Source organism: Catharus ustulatus, chromosome 4, assembly GCF_009819885.2.
Source record: "Catharus ustulatus isolate bCatUst1 chromosome 4, bCatUst1.pri.v2, whole genome shotgun sequence".
Classification (NCBI taxonomy): domain Eukaryota; kingdom Metazoa; phylum Chordata; class Aves; order Passeriformes; family Turdidae; genus Catharus; species Catharus ustulatus.
Genome location: NC_046224.1, coordinates 2,138,087 through 2,154,539, shown reverse-complemented (window position 1 = coordinate 2,154,539; position 16,453 = coordinate 2,138,087). Strand labels below are relative to the sequence as shown.

Sequence of the window (16,453 nt, the reverse complement as noted above, 5' to 3'; positions counted from 1 at the left end):
TGTAATTCCAGCCAATTCCTTTGTCCTGGAGCTTTTAAATATTTTTTAAAAAATGAAGTGGGGATTTTAGAGTTAAACAGCTTGTAAGAAAATAAACCAGCAAATGACACTGTGTCAGAAAATATCTTACTCTATTTCACTTGCTTTTTGTTACCTCATGGTGTGTTTTGTTGTTTTTTTTTTTTTTTTCCCTTTCTGACATTAAAACTGAATAGAAAACATGTCAGGGATATAAAAAATTCAGGTAGGAGCCATTTGCTGCTACAGGAGATAAGATAAAGGAAGAAAGCTCGAGGAGAGAAGAGTGTAAAAGTGGATGCAGGGTGTGAGTAATCACAGCTCATTAGCTCCAGTGATTTTCCAGCCCGGGATAAGGAATTCTGCTGCAGCCATCCTTTGGAAGAGCTCAGATCTGTACACAGGGAGTTTTAGGCAAACCAACAAAATCCTAAATATGCAAGTTGACAAATCCATTAATCAAAGTGCCTGCTGCTCAGTCGTGTGGCCTGGGGGAGAGGAGGGAGGGGGGGGGGGGGGGGGGGGGGGGGGGGAAAAAAAGAAGAAAAAAAAGAGGAGAAATATGCATTTTAAACAATTTCTGTAGCTGGAAGGAGACTTTACATATGTGGCTGACACAGTGATCAAATGATAAAGGAGCCTCCAATTGAACCCCAACCTTTTGTGCAGGCTGTGAAAGCCGAGGCACTGCGCCGTTTTTCAAGGCAGATGGAGTGTGAGCAACTAATAAATCAGGTTTTGAAACATTAAAGAGCAACTTATTTAAATGCATATGGTGTTGGATCTCAGACAAGGGGTAGGGGAGCGGGGAGGGAGTGGGAGCATCAGCACAGCAATATGGCAAAGCAGGGGTTTGGGGGCTGCATCCAAATCAGGCACCAAAGCCTGGGCTCTGATGGGAGAAGCTGTTTCAGGCAGGATTTTGGAATTGTTGGTCAGTTTGGGATGTTGTTCTGGGCTCAGTGGAAAGCTGCAGTCAAAGCAGGGATTTAAAGCAGTGAATAAAAGGTTGGTGCTTTTTTTTCCTGACGTTTCTCAAAACAGTTTTGCCAGGGGAAGGTTGGAGACACAATCTCAATTCCCCTTTTGGGGAACTGAAATGCAGAAACCTGCTCAGGGTCACAGAGGCCACGTCAGTCCTGTGGCTGGAATCCAGAGCTGCCTCTCCTGCTTTGGGAAATCACTTTTCCTTCAGGTTTGAGCAGAGATTGATCTGCAAACCTGAACAGAACAGCAACTGCAGCTGTGCTCAGAATCCCAGAGAGGTCTGGGTGGGAAGGGACCTCAAATCTCCTCCAGTGCCACCCCATCCATGGCAGGGACACTTCCACTGTCCCAGGGGCTCCAGCCTGGCTTGGGACACTGCAGGGATCCAGGGATGCTCTGGCAATTCCAGCCCAGCCAGGAATTCCTTCCCCAATCTCCCCTTTCCCCATTCCCTGTGTCCTGTCCCTTGTCCCCAGTCCCTCTCCAGCTCTCCTGGAGCCCCTCCAGGCCCTGGAATGTTCTGGAAGCTCTCCCTGCATCCTTCCCTTCTCCAGCCTGGCAATTCCCAGCTCTCCAGAACCTGACATTGGATCCATCTCCTCTCCAAGGAATTGATGCATCCAGGGCCTTCCCTTGCAATCTCAGCAAACCATCAAGGCTCTCCCTTCCCTGGGCCTCTCTTTTCTATCCCCACTTTCCATCCCAATCCCTCTGCATGGATTCTGAGTGTCCTGAATCCCACAATCCTGGCCTGCCTTGCCTGGGCAGGGAGCTCCAAGCTCATGGCAGGGACACCTCCCAGCATCCCAGGCTGCTCCAATCCTTCCTTGGCCACTGCAGGGATCCAGGGATTCTCTGGCAATTCCAGGAATTCCTTCCCCAGTCTCCCCTTTCCCCATTCCCTGGGTCCTGTCCCTTGTCCCCAGTCCCTCTCCAGCTCTCCTGGAGCCCCTCCAGGCCCTGGAATGTTCTGGAAGCTCTCCCTGCATCCTTCCCTTCTCCAGGAGAACATTCCCAGCTCTCCCAGCCTGGCTCCATGAACCACACAGAACATCAGCTCCTGTCTCTCCTGCACAGATCCTCAGCAGTGATTCACTGCACTGGCACTCACACATTTCAATTATTTCCACGTGGAACCAAACACAATTTATCCATCCTCTCTCAAACTCTTTTGCATGCCTTGAATCCCCCAAATTCCATTCCTTTCAGAGAATCCCAGAATGGTTTGGGTGGGAAGGAACTTTAAAACCCATCCAGTTCCAGCCCCATTTCCATGGCAGGGACACTTCCACTGTCCCAGGATGCCCAGAGCTCCCTCTAGCCTGGCCTTGGACACTTCAGGTGGCATTTGGGGACTATTTCAGGCACCATTTTTTCTGTCTGTTCTTCTGTAATGATGATTTTTGTTCCCTCTGCCCTCTCCACCCCCAAACTGGCAGTGAGTGACCCCCACTCTGACCTGGCAGGTGGGGATCCCCTTCCCTCTCCTGGAACAGGAACGAGGGAACTGAGATGCACCTGATAAAAAAATCCACCTTATCAAGATAGACAAGAATGAGCTCCAGCCAATGCTTGATTACTTCCTTGCTTGAGGGGAGAAGCAATTTAGCAGAGGTTTCTGACAGAGGAAAGATTGCATTTCTTGCCTGCTTCTCTTAATCACCTGCTTTTCTTTTAATCATGGCAAGTGGGAATTTATACATCAGACCATCAGGAGCAAGGGGCTGATGGTGAAAAACACACATGCACCCACATTTCCCCAAAATCAACAGAGATCAGAGCCATGATGGAACTCCAGAAGACCCAAAATTGATGGAAATTAGGTGGTAACTACTTGTAAAGCACTGGCTGCTGTCAGACCTGGGGCGAGGAAGGGAGCTCAGAGATGATTGAGTGACTCCAGAGCTGCTCCCAGCTCCCAGTGCCTTGTCACCAGCCTCAGCAGGGCACAGGGGACCCTAAAGCCACAGCACTCCCTGCTGACATCTCCCCAGTCACTCTGGAAATACTTTAAGCTCACCCTGAATATATCACAAAATTAATTCCATTTCAGTATTTCCATCAGTGATAAATTCCCAGCCATTCTCCCAAAAGCAGAGTTTGGGGTGATGGTACAGGAACATCAGCTCCTCTCTCCTGCACAGATCCTGGTGTTGATTCCCACACAATCAGGAATTTTTGGGAAGCACCATGCCATGGAAACTGATTCCTTTTCCTGTTTCAGCTTGTGCTGCTCCCTCAGAGTGGAGGATGGGATTTGCAGGATGTGTTGGTTGCTCAGTTGTTGCTTCAAAGCTTCATCCTTTATTCTTTATTTTTCCTGTTCTGCATAGATTAACATGGAGTGGCTCCTTGGGAAAGGTGCTCTGATCATGGAGAGGGGCCCAGGAATTCTTCATTCCATGCCTGGAACTTGTTTGGGTGAATTCTGCACTGCAGAGAGATCAATGAATCTGAGCTGTGCTAACACAGGGATGGGAATAAGGGAGCTGAAGTTTCCCTGTGCTCCTCATGATTTTGGGGTGTTTCCATTGATTCCAAGTGAATATTTTTTGGATATTTTGGAATGAGATTTACTTCTCAGGCAAATACCTTTGTGTCTGAAAAGTTTCAGTGACTGGTGGGATTGAAGATGTGGCAGGACTGAGGATAAAATGCGTTTGGACAGATAAAACTCTGAAACAATGAGGTAACGTCTGGTGGCTCCTCAAGTGACAGAATAAGAAATTTCACCCTTTTTTAGCTCTTGTGTGAGACACAGAGAGAGCTTTTCTCAGGATGTTGTTAAAAAGAAGAAGAAATTACCTCATTACTTACAATGAATTTTAAAACCTGCACAGCAAATCTTTCAAGGGGCTGAGCTGCCTCTTCTCTGATGTGCTCAGGAGATTGGGGAAGGAATTCCTGGCTGGGCTGGAATTGCCAGAGAATCCCTGGATCCCTGGAATGCCCAGGTTGGATATTGGGGTTTGGATCACCCTGGGACAGTGGGGGTGTCCCTGCCAGGGCAGAGGTGGCACTGGATGATCCTTAAGGTCCCTTCCCACCCAAACCATCCTGGGATTCTCTGACATTTTCTGTGAACAGTGAAATATCCATGCAACCATTTAAATTTACCGAGCAGGATGGAAAACTAAAACTCTGCTAATGTTTGTTCTGACTTTCATTGCCTGCAGAGGTTCCAGTTTCCCTGCTCATCTCCTTTTTCATGTTGAAGTCTGACATTTTAGGCTCCATTTCAGACACATCGAGCTCTGTCACTAATGGCCCTGTCTCTGTCACCACTTGCAGTGACATTCAGGTGGGCACACTTCATTGCCAGCACGGCAGGAGGGTGTCATTAACTCTGTGACAAATTCCACTTCATCTCCAAGTTTTCTTTATTTTTCTTTTGTTCCTCAGATTTTATTACCAGGCAGATTAAACTTTGCTCCTGAGAGGAAACTGCTACAGCAACGAGAGAGAGGGGAAGCTTTGGGATATTTTCCTGGGCACACCAGCAGTGCAGAATTTGCCAGCTGAGCTCTGGTTTGGGAGGCTCCAAATTGGATCTCTGGCGATTATTGATAAGGAGAGGGAAAAGAGGAATTATTTCTACTCCTCATGGAATTATGGTTTGGGTTGGAAGAGATCTTAAAGCTCATCCAGTTCCAGTCCCACAGCAGGGACACCTCCCACTGTCCCAGGTACTCCAACCTGGCCTTGGGCACTGCAGGGATCCAGGGATGCTCTGGCAATTCCAGCCCAGCCAGGAATTCCTTCCCCAATCTCCCTTTTCCCCATTCCCTGTATCCTATTCCTCTAGGCTTTTCCCAAATTCCAGCTCTCCTGGAGCTCTTTAGACTCTGGAATGTTCTGGAAGCTCTCCCTGCATCCTTCCCTTCTCCAGCCTGGCAATTCCCAGCTCTCCAGAACCTGACATTGGATCCATCTCCTCTCCAAGGAATTGATGCATCCAGGGCCTTCCCTTGCAATCTCAGCAAACCATCAAGGCTCTCCCTTCCCTGGGCCTCTCTTTTCTATCCCCACTTTCCATCCCAATCCCTCTGCATGGATTCTGAGTGTCCTGAATCCCACAATCCTGGGCTGCCTTGCCTGGGCAGGGAGCTCCAAGCTCATGGCAGGGACACCTCCCAGCATCCCAGGCTGCTCCAATCCTTCCTTGGCCACTGCAGGGATCCAGGGATTCTCTGGCAATTCCAGGAATTCCTGCCCCAATCTCCCCTTTCCCCATTCCCTGTGTCCTGTCCCTCTGTGCCTTTCCCGAATTCCAGCTCTCCTGGAGCCTCTTTAGACTCTGGAATGTTCTGGAAGCTCTCTCTGGATCCTTCCCTTCTCCAGGTGAGCACCCCCAGCTCTCCCAGCCTGGCTCCAGCCCTGCAGCAGCTCCATGGATTCCTCTGGACCCTCTCCCACAGGTCAGGGACTTTCCAGCCCTGGAAGTTGGAACTGGGTGATCTTTGAGGTCCTTTCCCACCCAAACCCTTCTGGGATTCTCCACTCCCTGTTTTCTGCAATTTTGGGTTGTGTGGATGAACAATCATTCACCTCCCTGCAGGAGATGCTCTTGGCAGAATCAATCAGGATGAAGGAGAATTCCTGAGGGATTTTATGGAGATGTTGGTGGCTCCCCAGCACAGGGAATTGGCTGAAATCATGGCTGGTCCATGGAAATAACACATTTCACACCTTGACACAACAACCAGTGGAGATCTCCAGTTCACAGGGAAAGGAATCCCCATTTGGGGATTTTCTCCACAACAAATCTCCAGTGTTTACAGCAGTGAAGGTGGGAGGAGCAGTGCATTGAAGTAGCACTGCTGTATAGTTGGGATGACCAAAGCCTCAGCATCTTTTTTTGGGTAAAATATTTAAACACAAACAAAATTCCTTCCCCCCTCCCCATAGCCTGCACCTACCTGCAGAGCACCCACGATTATTTATGGAAGGCTGAGAGCCAAGGAGATGTAAAAGCACGTTTTTCTCTCAGTGCCAGGGTTCTGTTCTCCTCAAATCCATCATCATCTGGCCCAGCAGATCAGACAGATTGTTTTATTCCTCACCATGGAGTTCATCCCAGTCAATAATATTGATTAGTGCAGGGTGACTTGATGGAACAAGAATAACACCCCTCTCTTAATTGGAGCCTGCATTTCCTCATCCCTGCCTCAGCAGCTCATGCTTGGCTGGCTTCTTCAATAATTCTGTTCAGACACAGAGCCCAGTGGAAATTGCAGGATCTGACATTAACAGGGGAAGTGAATAATTTTCTTTTCCTTGAACTCACGCCTCTTTTCTCCCCCGATTAAACTGCCACGTTGTGAGAGTTCACTCTTTAAACTGCCAGCTGAAATCCCTGGATTTTTGTTTTTTTAAGAGCTGCCTCTTTCTAAATACCACCAGGAAAGTTTAACCAACTCTGTCTTCAGTTATTTTGTGCTTCCCAAGTCCATATGGATTTATCAAGAAGCTCTGTGCGCTCAGGGTTCGTTCGAGGAGCTGAGTCAGCTCTGGAAATGTTGTGACTGCAGCCTTCCAATTTCTCAGGATCTCTCCACTCCATGGGGAATTCAGTGCTCTCACATCTTGGAATCTATGGGAATTCTTGTAGGAAACACTCCTGACCTGGAGGGATTGCTGAGGGTATGGAAATGGTGTTGGTGACCAGCTCAGTTTGCACGTTGCTGCAGAAGGGTCAAATAAATTCAGTCACCAAAGAGCTTTTTCTGTGGATTGGTTGTTCTAAAGCACATAAAATTCCCTTGGAAAAGATGGTTGGAGTCACTTCCTCATCAGTTGTGTTGCTCCTCTTTCCCATTTGGAGAAATCCTTTTTGTTTGGACACAGAGAAAATGTCAGGTCAAAAACTTCAGTGACCTGCTGGGGTAGTTTTGAAAACTTTGTCATTTCCCTGCCTCCAAAGCTGTGATTGGCTTCTGTATTTATTATTTATTATCAATCTTAAAGGAGAGTTCACATGGAAAAGGTTTGATAATACCTGGGATATTCAAACTTTGCCCAAGTTCCTTTTTGGGGAAGCCCTGGAATGGAATTTCCAGAGCAGCTGTGGCAGCCCCTGGATCCCTGAAGCGTCCAAGGCCAGGTTGGATGGGACTTGGAACAGCCTGAGATAAAGAAAAGTGTCCCATGGGATTGGAACTGGATGAGTTTTGATGATTTCTTTATATGTGGGGTGTCTGGCCTGTTGTCCTAAAAATGTTTTCTTCAGGAATGGTTCCATGTGGACTTTGTTGCTGTCAGGACATACAAAGCTTTCAGGAATTTCCTCCCCTCTCTTTTCTCCCCCAGTATCCAAATTTCAGGTACTTTGGTGTCAGGAGCTGCCTGTGGAAGTAATTTTGGAGTGACACAGTGACACTGGCCAGGTTTTATTGCCACTCCAAACCCTGGAGCCTGTGGTGTGTAAATGATGTTCCCTGGGTTGTGTTTTGCTGCCAAACTCTCCAAATTTATTTTTCCTGTAGCTGAGGTGGAACTCAGAGAAGGGAAAGTTCCACACAGCAATTACAAGACTCAGAGTTGGGACTGAGTACAATTGTACTGAATACAACACAATATTGTAATTGAATACAATAAATGAGTTAAAATGTCACCCAAACCAAGGCTGCCATTGTGCCATCCCCACTCTGAGGTGCAAGCAGGGAAATCCTGGGAATTGCTGCTCTCCAGACCTTTTCCAAGCACTGTGGGCTTCAAAACACCCCTGAGCCAAGGGCTGGGTGTTTGTCACCAAGATTTGCTGGGTTTGTGCCAAAATGTCCCTAAATCTGCAACAAGGAGCCCAAAGTCACCTCCAGGCACCACCTGTGCCCTGGCAGGGCTTGGGGAGGGCACAGAGAGCAAAGCTTCACATGAATGACTGATCTTTCACCAGCAAAGAAGCATTTAATTCCTGTTTAATTATCCCTTGCTAAATGGTTAATTATCACTTACTTCCCTGAAAATCAAGGGCTGTCGAGGTCTGTTAGACAACTTTGTTCCATCTTGTTTTCCAGGAGGACCAGATGATAACTTAATTGAAGGTGGTGGCTCCAAGTTTGTGTGCAAACCAGGAGCCAGGAACATCACCATCATCTTTCACCCCCTGCTCAGGTAAAACCAGCTGCAAAGAATTAGAATAAGTAGAATTACTCTGATTTGTGGGGGTGTTGGGCACTTTCCACTTCTGAGATCCCAGAGCAAAGGGGTTGCTCTGAAGTTGTTGATGTTGTAAAGTTGTTGTGTGTAAAAAACAACCCCAAATTTGACAATATTTTAAAATCTGTTTCAAACTGAGCTGTGATGTCAGGTGGGATTTTCTGTTTGGGTGAGTCACTGACCAATGTCATTTATTGACCTGGGTGAAGTTTATTTGCAACCTGCCACAAATTGATTCTTGCTGTTCTTTGTGCTTATTAAAAAGTCAGAGGAACTACAAGGTGAGTTCATTGATAAAACACTGTGAGCTAGGAACTGCAAATTAATTCCTGATCCAAAGTGAGCCAGGAATTGAAATTAAAAAGGATTCAAACTGTCACAGCTGGAACTCTAAACAGAGCAAGCCTTTATTAAACTTCTCACTGTATCATTCACCTCTGATATTTGGATTTTGCTGCTTTTCTAACAGTTTGTCCTGTTGGTTTTGTGCAGAAACAATGTTTGTCTCAGTTCACATCAACCTCCCACCTCTTTTTTTTCCTGGGAGGGTTTTCCTTTCTCCCCAGGCACCTTTAGGGAGCATTTCCCACAGAACAATCATAAAAAATAATTGGATTCTGGTCCTCAGAGGAAGGAATCTCCTCCTGATGCCTCCATGGCTGAGAACTGGGCTTATTTGTGACTTCTCAGGACTTAAAAACACAGTTGGAAAAGGCATCAATTCCTCTAAATCTGAATTTCTGGTGTTCTTGAGAACATCCTGAACTGTGGTGCAATGGTGTGCAAAATCGTGCCTTGAAGAAAGAGTTTATTTCTGCCCATAACAGAGTGGAGAATTCCATAAGCACATTTCATTTCCACCTCTGTGTCTTTCAAACTGCAGAAATGTGCTAGAAATAAATTTGCTGCAGGATGATTTTTAGTTTTCAGCTATTTTTATGATGGCAAAAGATGGACAACTGAATTTCAGTGTTCTTCAGGGTGTGACTATGATGATGTGGGCTTCAATTTCTAAATCATTAATGAATTTACAGACATCTTGCAAGCCCAGAGGGTGGTGATGCTCCTGTTTTTATTGATGAGATCTTTCCCATTGATTGAAATTCTTTCTCTCTGCCTTCCTGCTTTATTTTTCCCTCACTTTTTTCCTCCCATCTGAGCGAAACACGAGTGCTCTGCTTTAAATAGCACTTCCCAAACACTTCACTCTGCATTCCCAGCCTGCAAGTCAGGCAGGAGGAATCATTTGCCTCATAAAAAATAATTGCATGGAGATGAAGGTATCTGTGTACACTGTATTTTTCGTGCCAACCACCTGCAGCATCTTCACTCCCTTGCAGTGAGGATTTCATCAATAACTGCAGGGAAAGAAGGGAAATGTGGAATGACCTGGTTTGCTCTTTTCTCCCTGCAGAATGGAGAGAGTTTGGGGGTGGGAGAGGGCTCTAAAAACCATTTTAATGTGATTTTAATGCTGGAATGTGCAGAGAATCTGGGATGGTCACAGTGACAATAATTCCCTGCAGGGAATTCTGTTCCTGATGGGATTGTCATGGCCTGTCCCACCAGCTGAAATGTTCAATAAGGTGAATTTGCTAAAATATTGGGAGCTTGCAGTAATTTCTGGCACATGGAATCATAAAATCAACATGTCTTGGGTAGATCCTTGTTGTCCTTTTTCAGATGCTCCTGTTTGAAATGTCCAGCTCTCCTGGAGGTAACTCCTGCAGAGCTGTGAAGTTTTATTTTCCTTTTTGAGGTTCTTTATGACCTACTCCCCTCATCTTTCATCCCTGTCCCCTGTACCTGCTTGAAATGGATCTGGTTTGAATTCAAATGATCAATATTTTATTTACAAGGGCTTTTTTTCCCCCCTTGTTTTTATCAAATTCGTTGCCAGAGGAGCCTCAGCACTGCATGGACTCGCTGATTTTATGAGGCAGCTGAGTGCTTCTGAAAGTATTAAACAAACTGGATGAGTGAGAAACCAGACCCTGGTGTGTTGATTTAAAGCCTGAGCACCACATAAAGTGATGGCTTTAAAATGTAATTGAGCCCTGAAATGTTGAGGGGAGGGATGGAAGCAGAGCATTCAGACTCACCAGTGGAACTCTTCTCTTTGTGCTCTGCTATGAGAAGTGTCAGATCAGAACTGTACAAGCACAGGGACAAAATTGCTGCTTATAAAGCCACTTTTTAATCCTTTTTTATTTACAAACTCAGAGTGGAACTTGGCTCCAGATCCTCCTGAAGAATATGGGGTCAGACTTTAGGGGGAGGTGCAAATGAACCAATAACCAAAATTTAGAGAAACTCTTAATTAAACCCATGGGCAGTGTGAGGAAAAACATCCTAAAAAAATGGTTTTCAGAGCTTTTCTTGCCTTGGAATTCCTTCAGAGCAGGGAGCCAGAGTTGGGAAGTGAGATTTGTGTTGTTGAGGACGTGGGTTCCTCATTCCCACAAGGACACCTGAGGCACACCAAAGCCCAGATTAATTAGCAGCCCTTAATGACACCACCACACACAGAACAAACAGTGAATTTCTGAGACACCAGTGGCTGTTCTAGAGGAGATGATTGCTGGGAATAGTTTTCCTAACTACATCTGGAAACTAATTGCACTCAGAAATTGAGGCAGAACCCACCTCTGATTTTCCTTAATTACATTTCGTGGGAGGTGCCAAAGTATAAAAGTTACCAAAGGAGTCCAGTTTTCTCCTTCATCCTTTGCTGGCAACCAGCCCTGGAGTTGCTGGGCTGAGGAATCACATCTTCCTTGGGAAGAAGGAATCACAGGAGCAATCCCAAGGCCCTTCATTCTGGAATATGGAACAGCCTGAGCGATGTCTGTCGTACCATTTGTTTGGTGGGGATTTTTTTTATGTCTTTTATACTTTTTTTTTTTTTTATATTTTTTTTTAATGTTTATTTGTTTCAGCTGGCATTTGAAAGGCACTTGGCTCCTCGGGGTAATAATCATTTTACATATGCTTTATGGAGTGTGTTTATTACCAGACAATTGAGGAACAGATGTCTGCAGTCTCGAGGCTGGAGGGGAGGAATGGGAAGGGTGGGAGGTGCAGGGGATGGATGAGCTGAGCAGTGCTGGGTGCTGGAGGGAGGCTTTCCATTTATTACCACCAGCCACACTTCATTAGGATCAAACAGCAATTAAAAGGGTTGGAGGATGGAGGGGAAAAGCCAAGGGCTCGTTGGTTTGGAAGGAAGAGTCACTCCCAGCAGGATGTGACCTTGGGAAGGAGGAATCATCCCTTGGGTCTGGTGGCATCTCCCCTCTGCCAGGTGGGATGTCAGTGCTGGTTTGAGTTTGAGAGAAAGAGATAAACAAAAAAAAAATGGTGTATTGGGGTAGGAAAAATCCCACAGCAAAATTCCCAATTTTCCACTGCTGATGTTGTTCGGGATGCAAAGATTAAATTCAGTGCTCAGGGCACTGCAAAGTTCCTGCCTCTTGTTGTTTGGGATTGATGGGACTGGGGGGAAGAGAGCAGCAGTAGCTTGCCTTTTTCATTTCAGATAAAATGCTCCTTTCCATTTCTTCTTTTTTTCCATCACTGAAAGCTTCTCACTTGAAAGCAAATTTGGAGTTAACTGTTTCTCCCAGTTATTTTAATGCAAATCAAAGAGGGATGATTCTGTTATTAAATAAAAAAATCCTTCAGGGACTGTTCAGGGAAGGTGCTGATGGACTTTTGCTCCTCTCCACTGGTGGCTCTGAGCTGCTGATGGACAAGTTGTAGATCCCAGGAATTCCCTGTTCTTGGGAGGGAAGTGCAGGACAAGTGCATCCCCCCAGGTGCACCAGCACAGCAGGGATTTTTTGTGGGAATAATCCTGTCAAGCTGCTGTTGAATTCAGGATATGTCAAGATAAAAGGTGCTGGATGTGGATTTTAAATCCTGCTTATTTTGAAAATGGGTCGGAGGGGACAGCAAAGTTGTCATGGGACATGAAAATCCTTTGGTTTTTGAGCATCAGTTGCTGCTGGTGTTAAAAACTACATCACTAAACTCAGAAATAACTCAGAAATAACTCAGAAATAACTCAGAATTCCTGTGTGTCTCTCCAGTAACCCCTTTTAGTATAATAGTAATAATAATCTCATTTTATTTTAAAATATTCTGTAATATCTTGTAGCTGCACACCATAAAATTAGTACTTGATAATATAGGGACTGTGGGTTTAGGGAGGCAAAAGGAGTGTGAAAATTTTTGAGTTTGTTGCATTTAAACTATGCTAAATCACACCAAATAGGTTAAGAAAAATATGTGGTATTTTAAAGTCTTAAGGGTTATTTATTATTAGTGAAGTAGATGGAAAATGTCAGGTCCTCCTGTGGCACAAATAGTGCTAAATAATGAGAGCTGATGCCTTTGGCTTTCTGAATCAAACCTAAAATACTTGATTTCAGAGAAATCAATAAGGCTGACTCAAGCTGGGAGAGGGAACTTAGAATGTTGACTGCCTAAAGTTTGTGTTTGAGTCTGAGTAATGTGCAGAGGATCAGGGTAAATTAAAAAAAAAATAAAAATCTGAGGTGCTGTTCAGTGCACAGGAAACATGATTTGGAAACTTTTAAATGGAGTGGGTCCTTGAAAAGAACCTTCCAGATTTTATCAGGTCTTACAGATCCCCTTCAAAGGGTGGGAAAATCTCACTTATTAATGGAATTCTTGCCTGTGCAAGGTAGGGAATCTCTTCCTGCTCTCTGGGCAGGGAGGTGTGGTGAGACAGACAAGGCTCAGATCAGGAGATCCCAAATTCCCAGGATCCCTGAGGTTGGAAAAGCCCTCCAAGGTCATCAAATCCAAGCTGTGCCCAATCCTCACCTTGTCCCCAGCCCAGAGCTCTGAGTGTCACATCCAGGAATTCCTTGGACACCTCCAGGGATGGGCACCCCAAACCTCCCTGGGCAGCCCTTTCCAATGCCTGACCACCCATTCCATGGGGAAATTTTCTCTAACATCCAACCTAAACCTCCCCTGGTACAATTTGGGGCTGTTCCATCCTGTCCCTGTTCCCTGGGAGCAGAGCCTGACCCCCCAGCTGTCCCCTCCTGTCAGGGAGATGTAGAGAGTGAAAAGGAGCCCCTTTAACCTGCTTTTCTCCTTTCCCACCTCCCTCAGCTTTTCCTGGCTCTCCAAACCCTTCCCAGCTCTGTTCCCTTCCCTGGACACTCTCCAGCCCCTCCAGGTCCCTCCTGTCCCAGCACTGGACACTCAGGAGTGACCCCAAACTGGACACTGCCCTCAGCAGCAGCACCAAGAGATCTCCAATCCCTATTGCAGAAACACCAAATTCAACACTGGAAACAAGGAAAGGACCTTAAAAATCATTTAGATCCAACCCCCTCCACCTTCCACTGGGAGAGCCTTCCCCATGGGATGCTCCCATTTTTATTTTAGAAATTCCACTCTTGGTGCAGCTTCTCATCCACTCCTTCCATTGGCCTGGATGGAATCTTAAGGGTCCCATTTGTCACCTACCCAGGGAATGTTTTTCCCTCCCCATCCCCCTGTTTAATGAGTGTTTAGGAGGTTTTTAGTGTTCCCTGTGAGCAGCAGGGATGGATGTTCCTCACAGCTCCTCTCCTCCCTGACAAAGCCTCCCAAATTCAGCGTGGCTGAAGGATAAAGACACATCTGAGCAGAGCTTGTTGTGACACTGCTGAGGAAAGGTTTCCTCCTGACTGGGGACTCACATGGGGAAGGGATGGGGAACAGCTTCACATTTTGTGCCTTTTTTTAATTTTTTTTTTCCCCCTCCCCTCCCGATGCTTTATGAGAACTGACAGTCTTGCTGTGTGTGTCTGATTAAAGATGACAGTTTATAAAAACCTTAAGGTGAGGCTGTTCATTTTCCATGACAGAAAATAAAGTGATCCCCACCCCGCCCCCCACCGCCGCCTCCCACACAAACAAAAAATCTCACACTCCAAAAAAAAAAAAAAAAAAAAAAAAAAACCCCAAAAAACCTCTTAATATGTGAGGCATTGATTTTATATTGTCTGTCAGAGAATGTGCTTCAGCAGATCAGTCAAGTTGGGAGTTTTCAAACATGCTTCATCCAAAGGGAAAATCAACAGCCTGTCAGAAATTTCACATGTCTCCAGCTCCTCCTTCCCTTTGGATGAAATACAAGCTGAAGGAACAGAGAGATTTTGACATTTGCAAGAGCTGGGGCTGAATAGCTGCAAACAGTGTTAATGTAATTCCATGGTAATGAGCTGCTTGGAGCCAGGCTGGTGCTCATTGAGCCAACAAAGCAGGATTAGCTCATTCCTGAATGGAATCACAGAGTGCTTTGGGTTGGAAGGGACATTAAAGATGACCCAGATGCCATGGGACACCTTCCCATATCCCAGCTACTCCAAACACATCCAGCCTGGCCTTGGGATCCAGGGGCAGCCACAGCTGCTCTGAGAAACCTTAAATTTACTTCCAGCATCTCACTGGTGTTCTGATGGAGGAGGATTGAGCCATCCCCATGTTGCTGGGCACTTTTGTTCTGATCTCATCACAGGGATTTGGTGATGCCATGAGAGTTTTCAGTGATTTATTTATTCCCTGGGACCAGAAGAGTTTGGTCAGGAGGGATCTAAAATGATGATTTCATCCAATTCCCTGAGCAGCTGAGGGCTCACCACATGGCCAGGGAAAAGCTGGAAGGGCAGAAGGGATCCATCAATTCAATCAAACCATCTCAGGTACAAAATTCCTGAAAAAAAACCTGAGCTCCACACATTTAAGACTCACTAAGGTTGGAAAAGCTCTGTAAGATCAAGTCCAACCAATAACCAGCACGTCCCCAAGTGTCACAGTAATTATCAAACACTTCAAATCTCCATCACAAGGTGAGGTCCTGCCATGCAGGAGCTGATGCCATTGAGGAATGAACTCCCAGTATTTAAACTTGCTTTAATAGCCCCAACTTTCATTACAAATATAGGAAATAATATTCTGACATGGCTAAAAAACAATCTGTAGGGCAACAGAACCAGGAAAACATCTTTGATTTTTGTGGTGGAACAAAAGGAACCTGACAAATTCTAAATTTTTAATCTGTCTATGGAAGCTGTTCAAAAAATACTTCAGTGAGGGTTTTCCCTGAATGGGGGAAATCCAAGGATGAAAACACAGTGTGGTTTAAGTCCACTTTATGATACTATCACTTTGAATTTTTTATGTAATGCCTGTGGTTGCTTTCATCAATCTTTATGAATTTTTGATTGAAGGCAGGAGAGCTGCTGCTTGAATCACAAAAAAAGGTGATTCCTGTGTTTAGGATTTGCTGTTAAAAGCAAAGATCTAAAGCCTGGAATGATGGTGCCTTTTGGACCCCACTTCCTCCATGGAGCCAATGAAAGGAAAGATTGATAATTTAAATTTTTTTGGTCATTATTGTATTTTACAACAATGAGCTGGTGTTCAGCTGAAAGGTTTTTGGGAAAAGCCTTTGGTGGGAGCTCTCAGCTTTGTGTTTTACCTGGATTATTCTTGTAGGTTTGTTTTTTTTTTTCTTTGAAACCTTTTGTGCAGTTTAAAATGTTGTGATTTGGGTAACCAGAGCTGTTCCCTCAAAGCATGGAGGTGAATTCCTGTTTCCTCCTCAGATTCTAAAAGAAAAAGAAGGGAGAATTTCAAAGTTTGATTTTTATTTATGATAATCTGAGCTGTTTATTTCAACTATTCCCCCTCTTTTCAGTTTCCTGAGCTGAGCTACAAATAATGGCTTTGAAATTCTTTCAGCACTAAGCTGCTTTTTCTCATTCTGCTGAATTCCTAAATATCACAGTGCAGGACCCTCATTTATTCCCATTTTATTGGGATTATTTGGTTCAGACACATCAGCTGTGGCTCCACAAACACTTGCAGGGTTTTCATGGGCGTGTGGCAAAAGGAAATCCTGGCAGAACCTTGGGAAAAACCTTTTAGGGGATGTGAGCCCATGGAAAAACAGGTTTTTCAAGCATCAGGTCCTGACACAAAATAACTTTTTGATGGGATATTCCTGAGGGATTTAACTCTAAATTCTGTTGACTTTTAGAGATCTGCAGAATAGGCATAAATACATTTTGCAGGCCAGAAGTTGGCCTTTAGTTTGGCTATTTTGGGTCCCAGGAATCTTGAATTTCAGATAGCTCAGCAGGAATTGCACTTTGTGGAATATCACTGAAAAGCACTTCCATAGTTCCTTTTCCTCTGGTAACTTCCAAACTTTTCAGAGACAAAATTCATTCACACCTAAGTGTGAAATTGCTCTGTCCAT

At 45.1% G+C, this 16,453-nt stretch overlaps 1 protein-coding gene across 1 annotated transcript in view; it reads left to right on the top strand.

Moving 5' to 3' along the window:
* Positions 1-16,453, top strand: part of EXOC4 (exocyst complex component 4) — a 264,576-nt gene that overhangs the window by 155,369 nt on the left and 92,754 nt on the right. Inside the window, exon 10 of the mRNA XM_033057550.2 lies at positions 8,022-8,118. Within this exon, the coding sequence (XP_032913441.1) occupies positions 8,022-8,118 (97 nt within the window). The remainder of the gene's footprint in view (positions 1-8,021; positions 8,119-16,453) is intronic.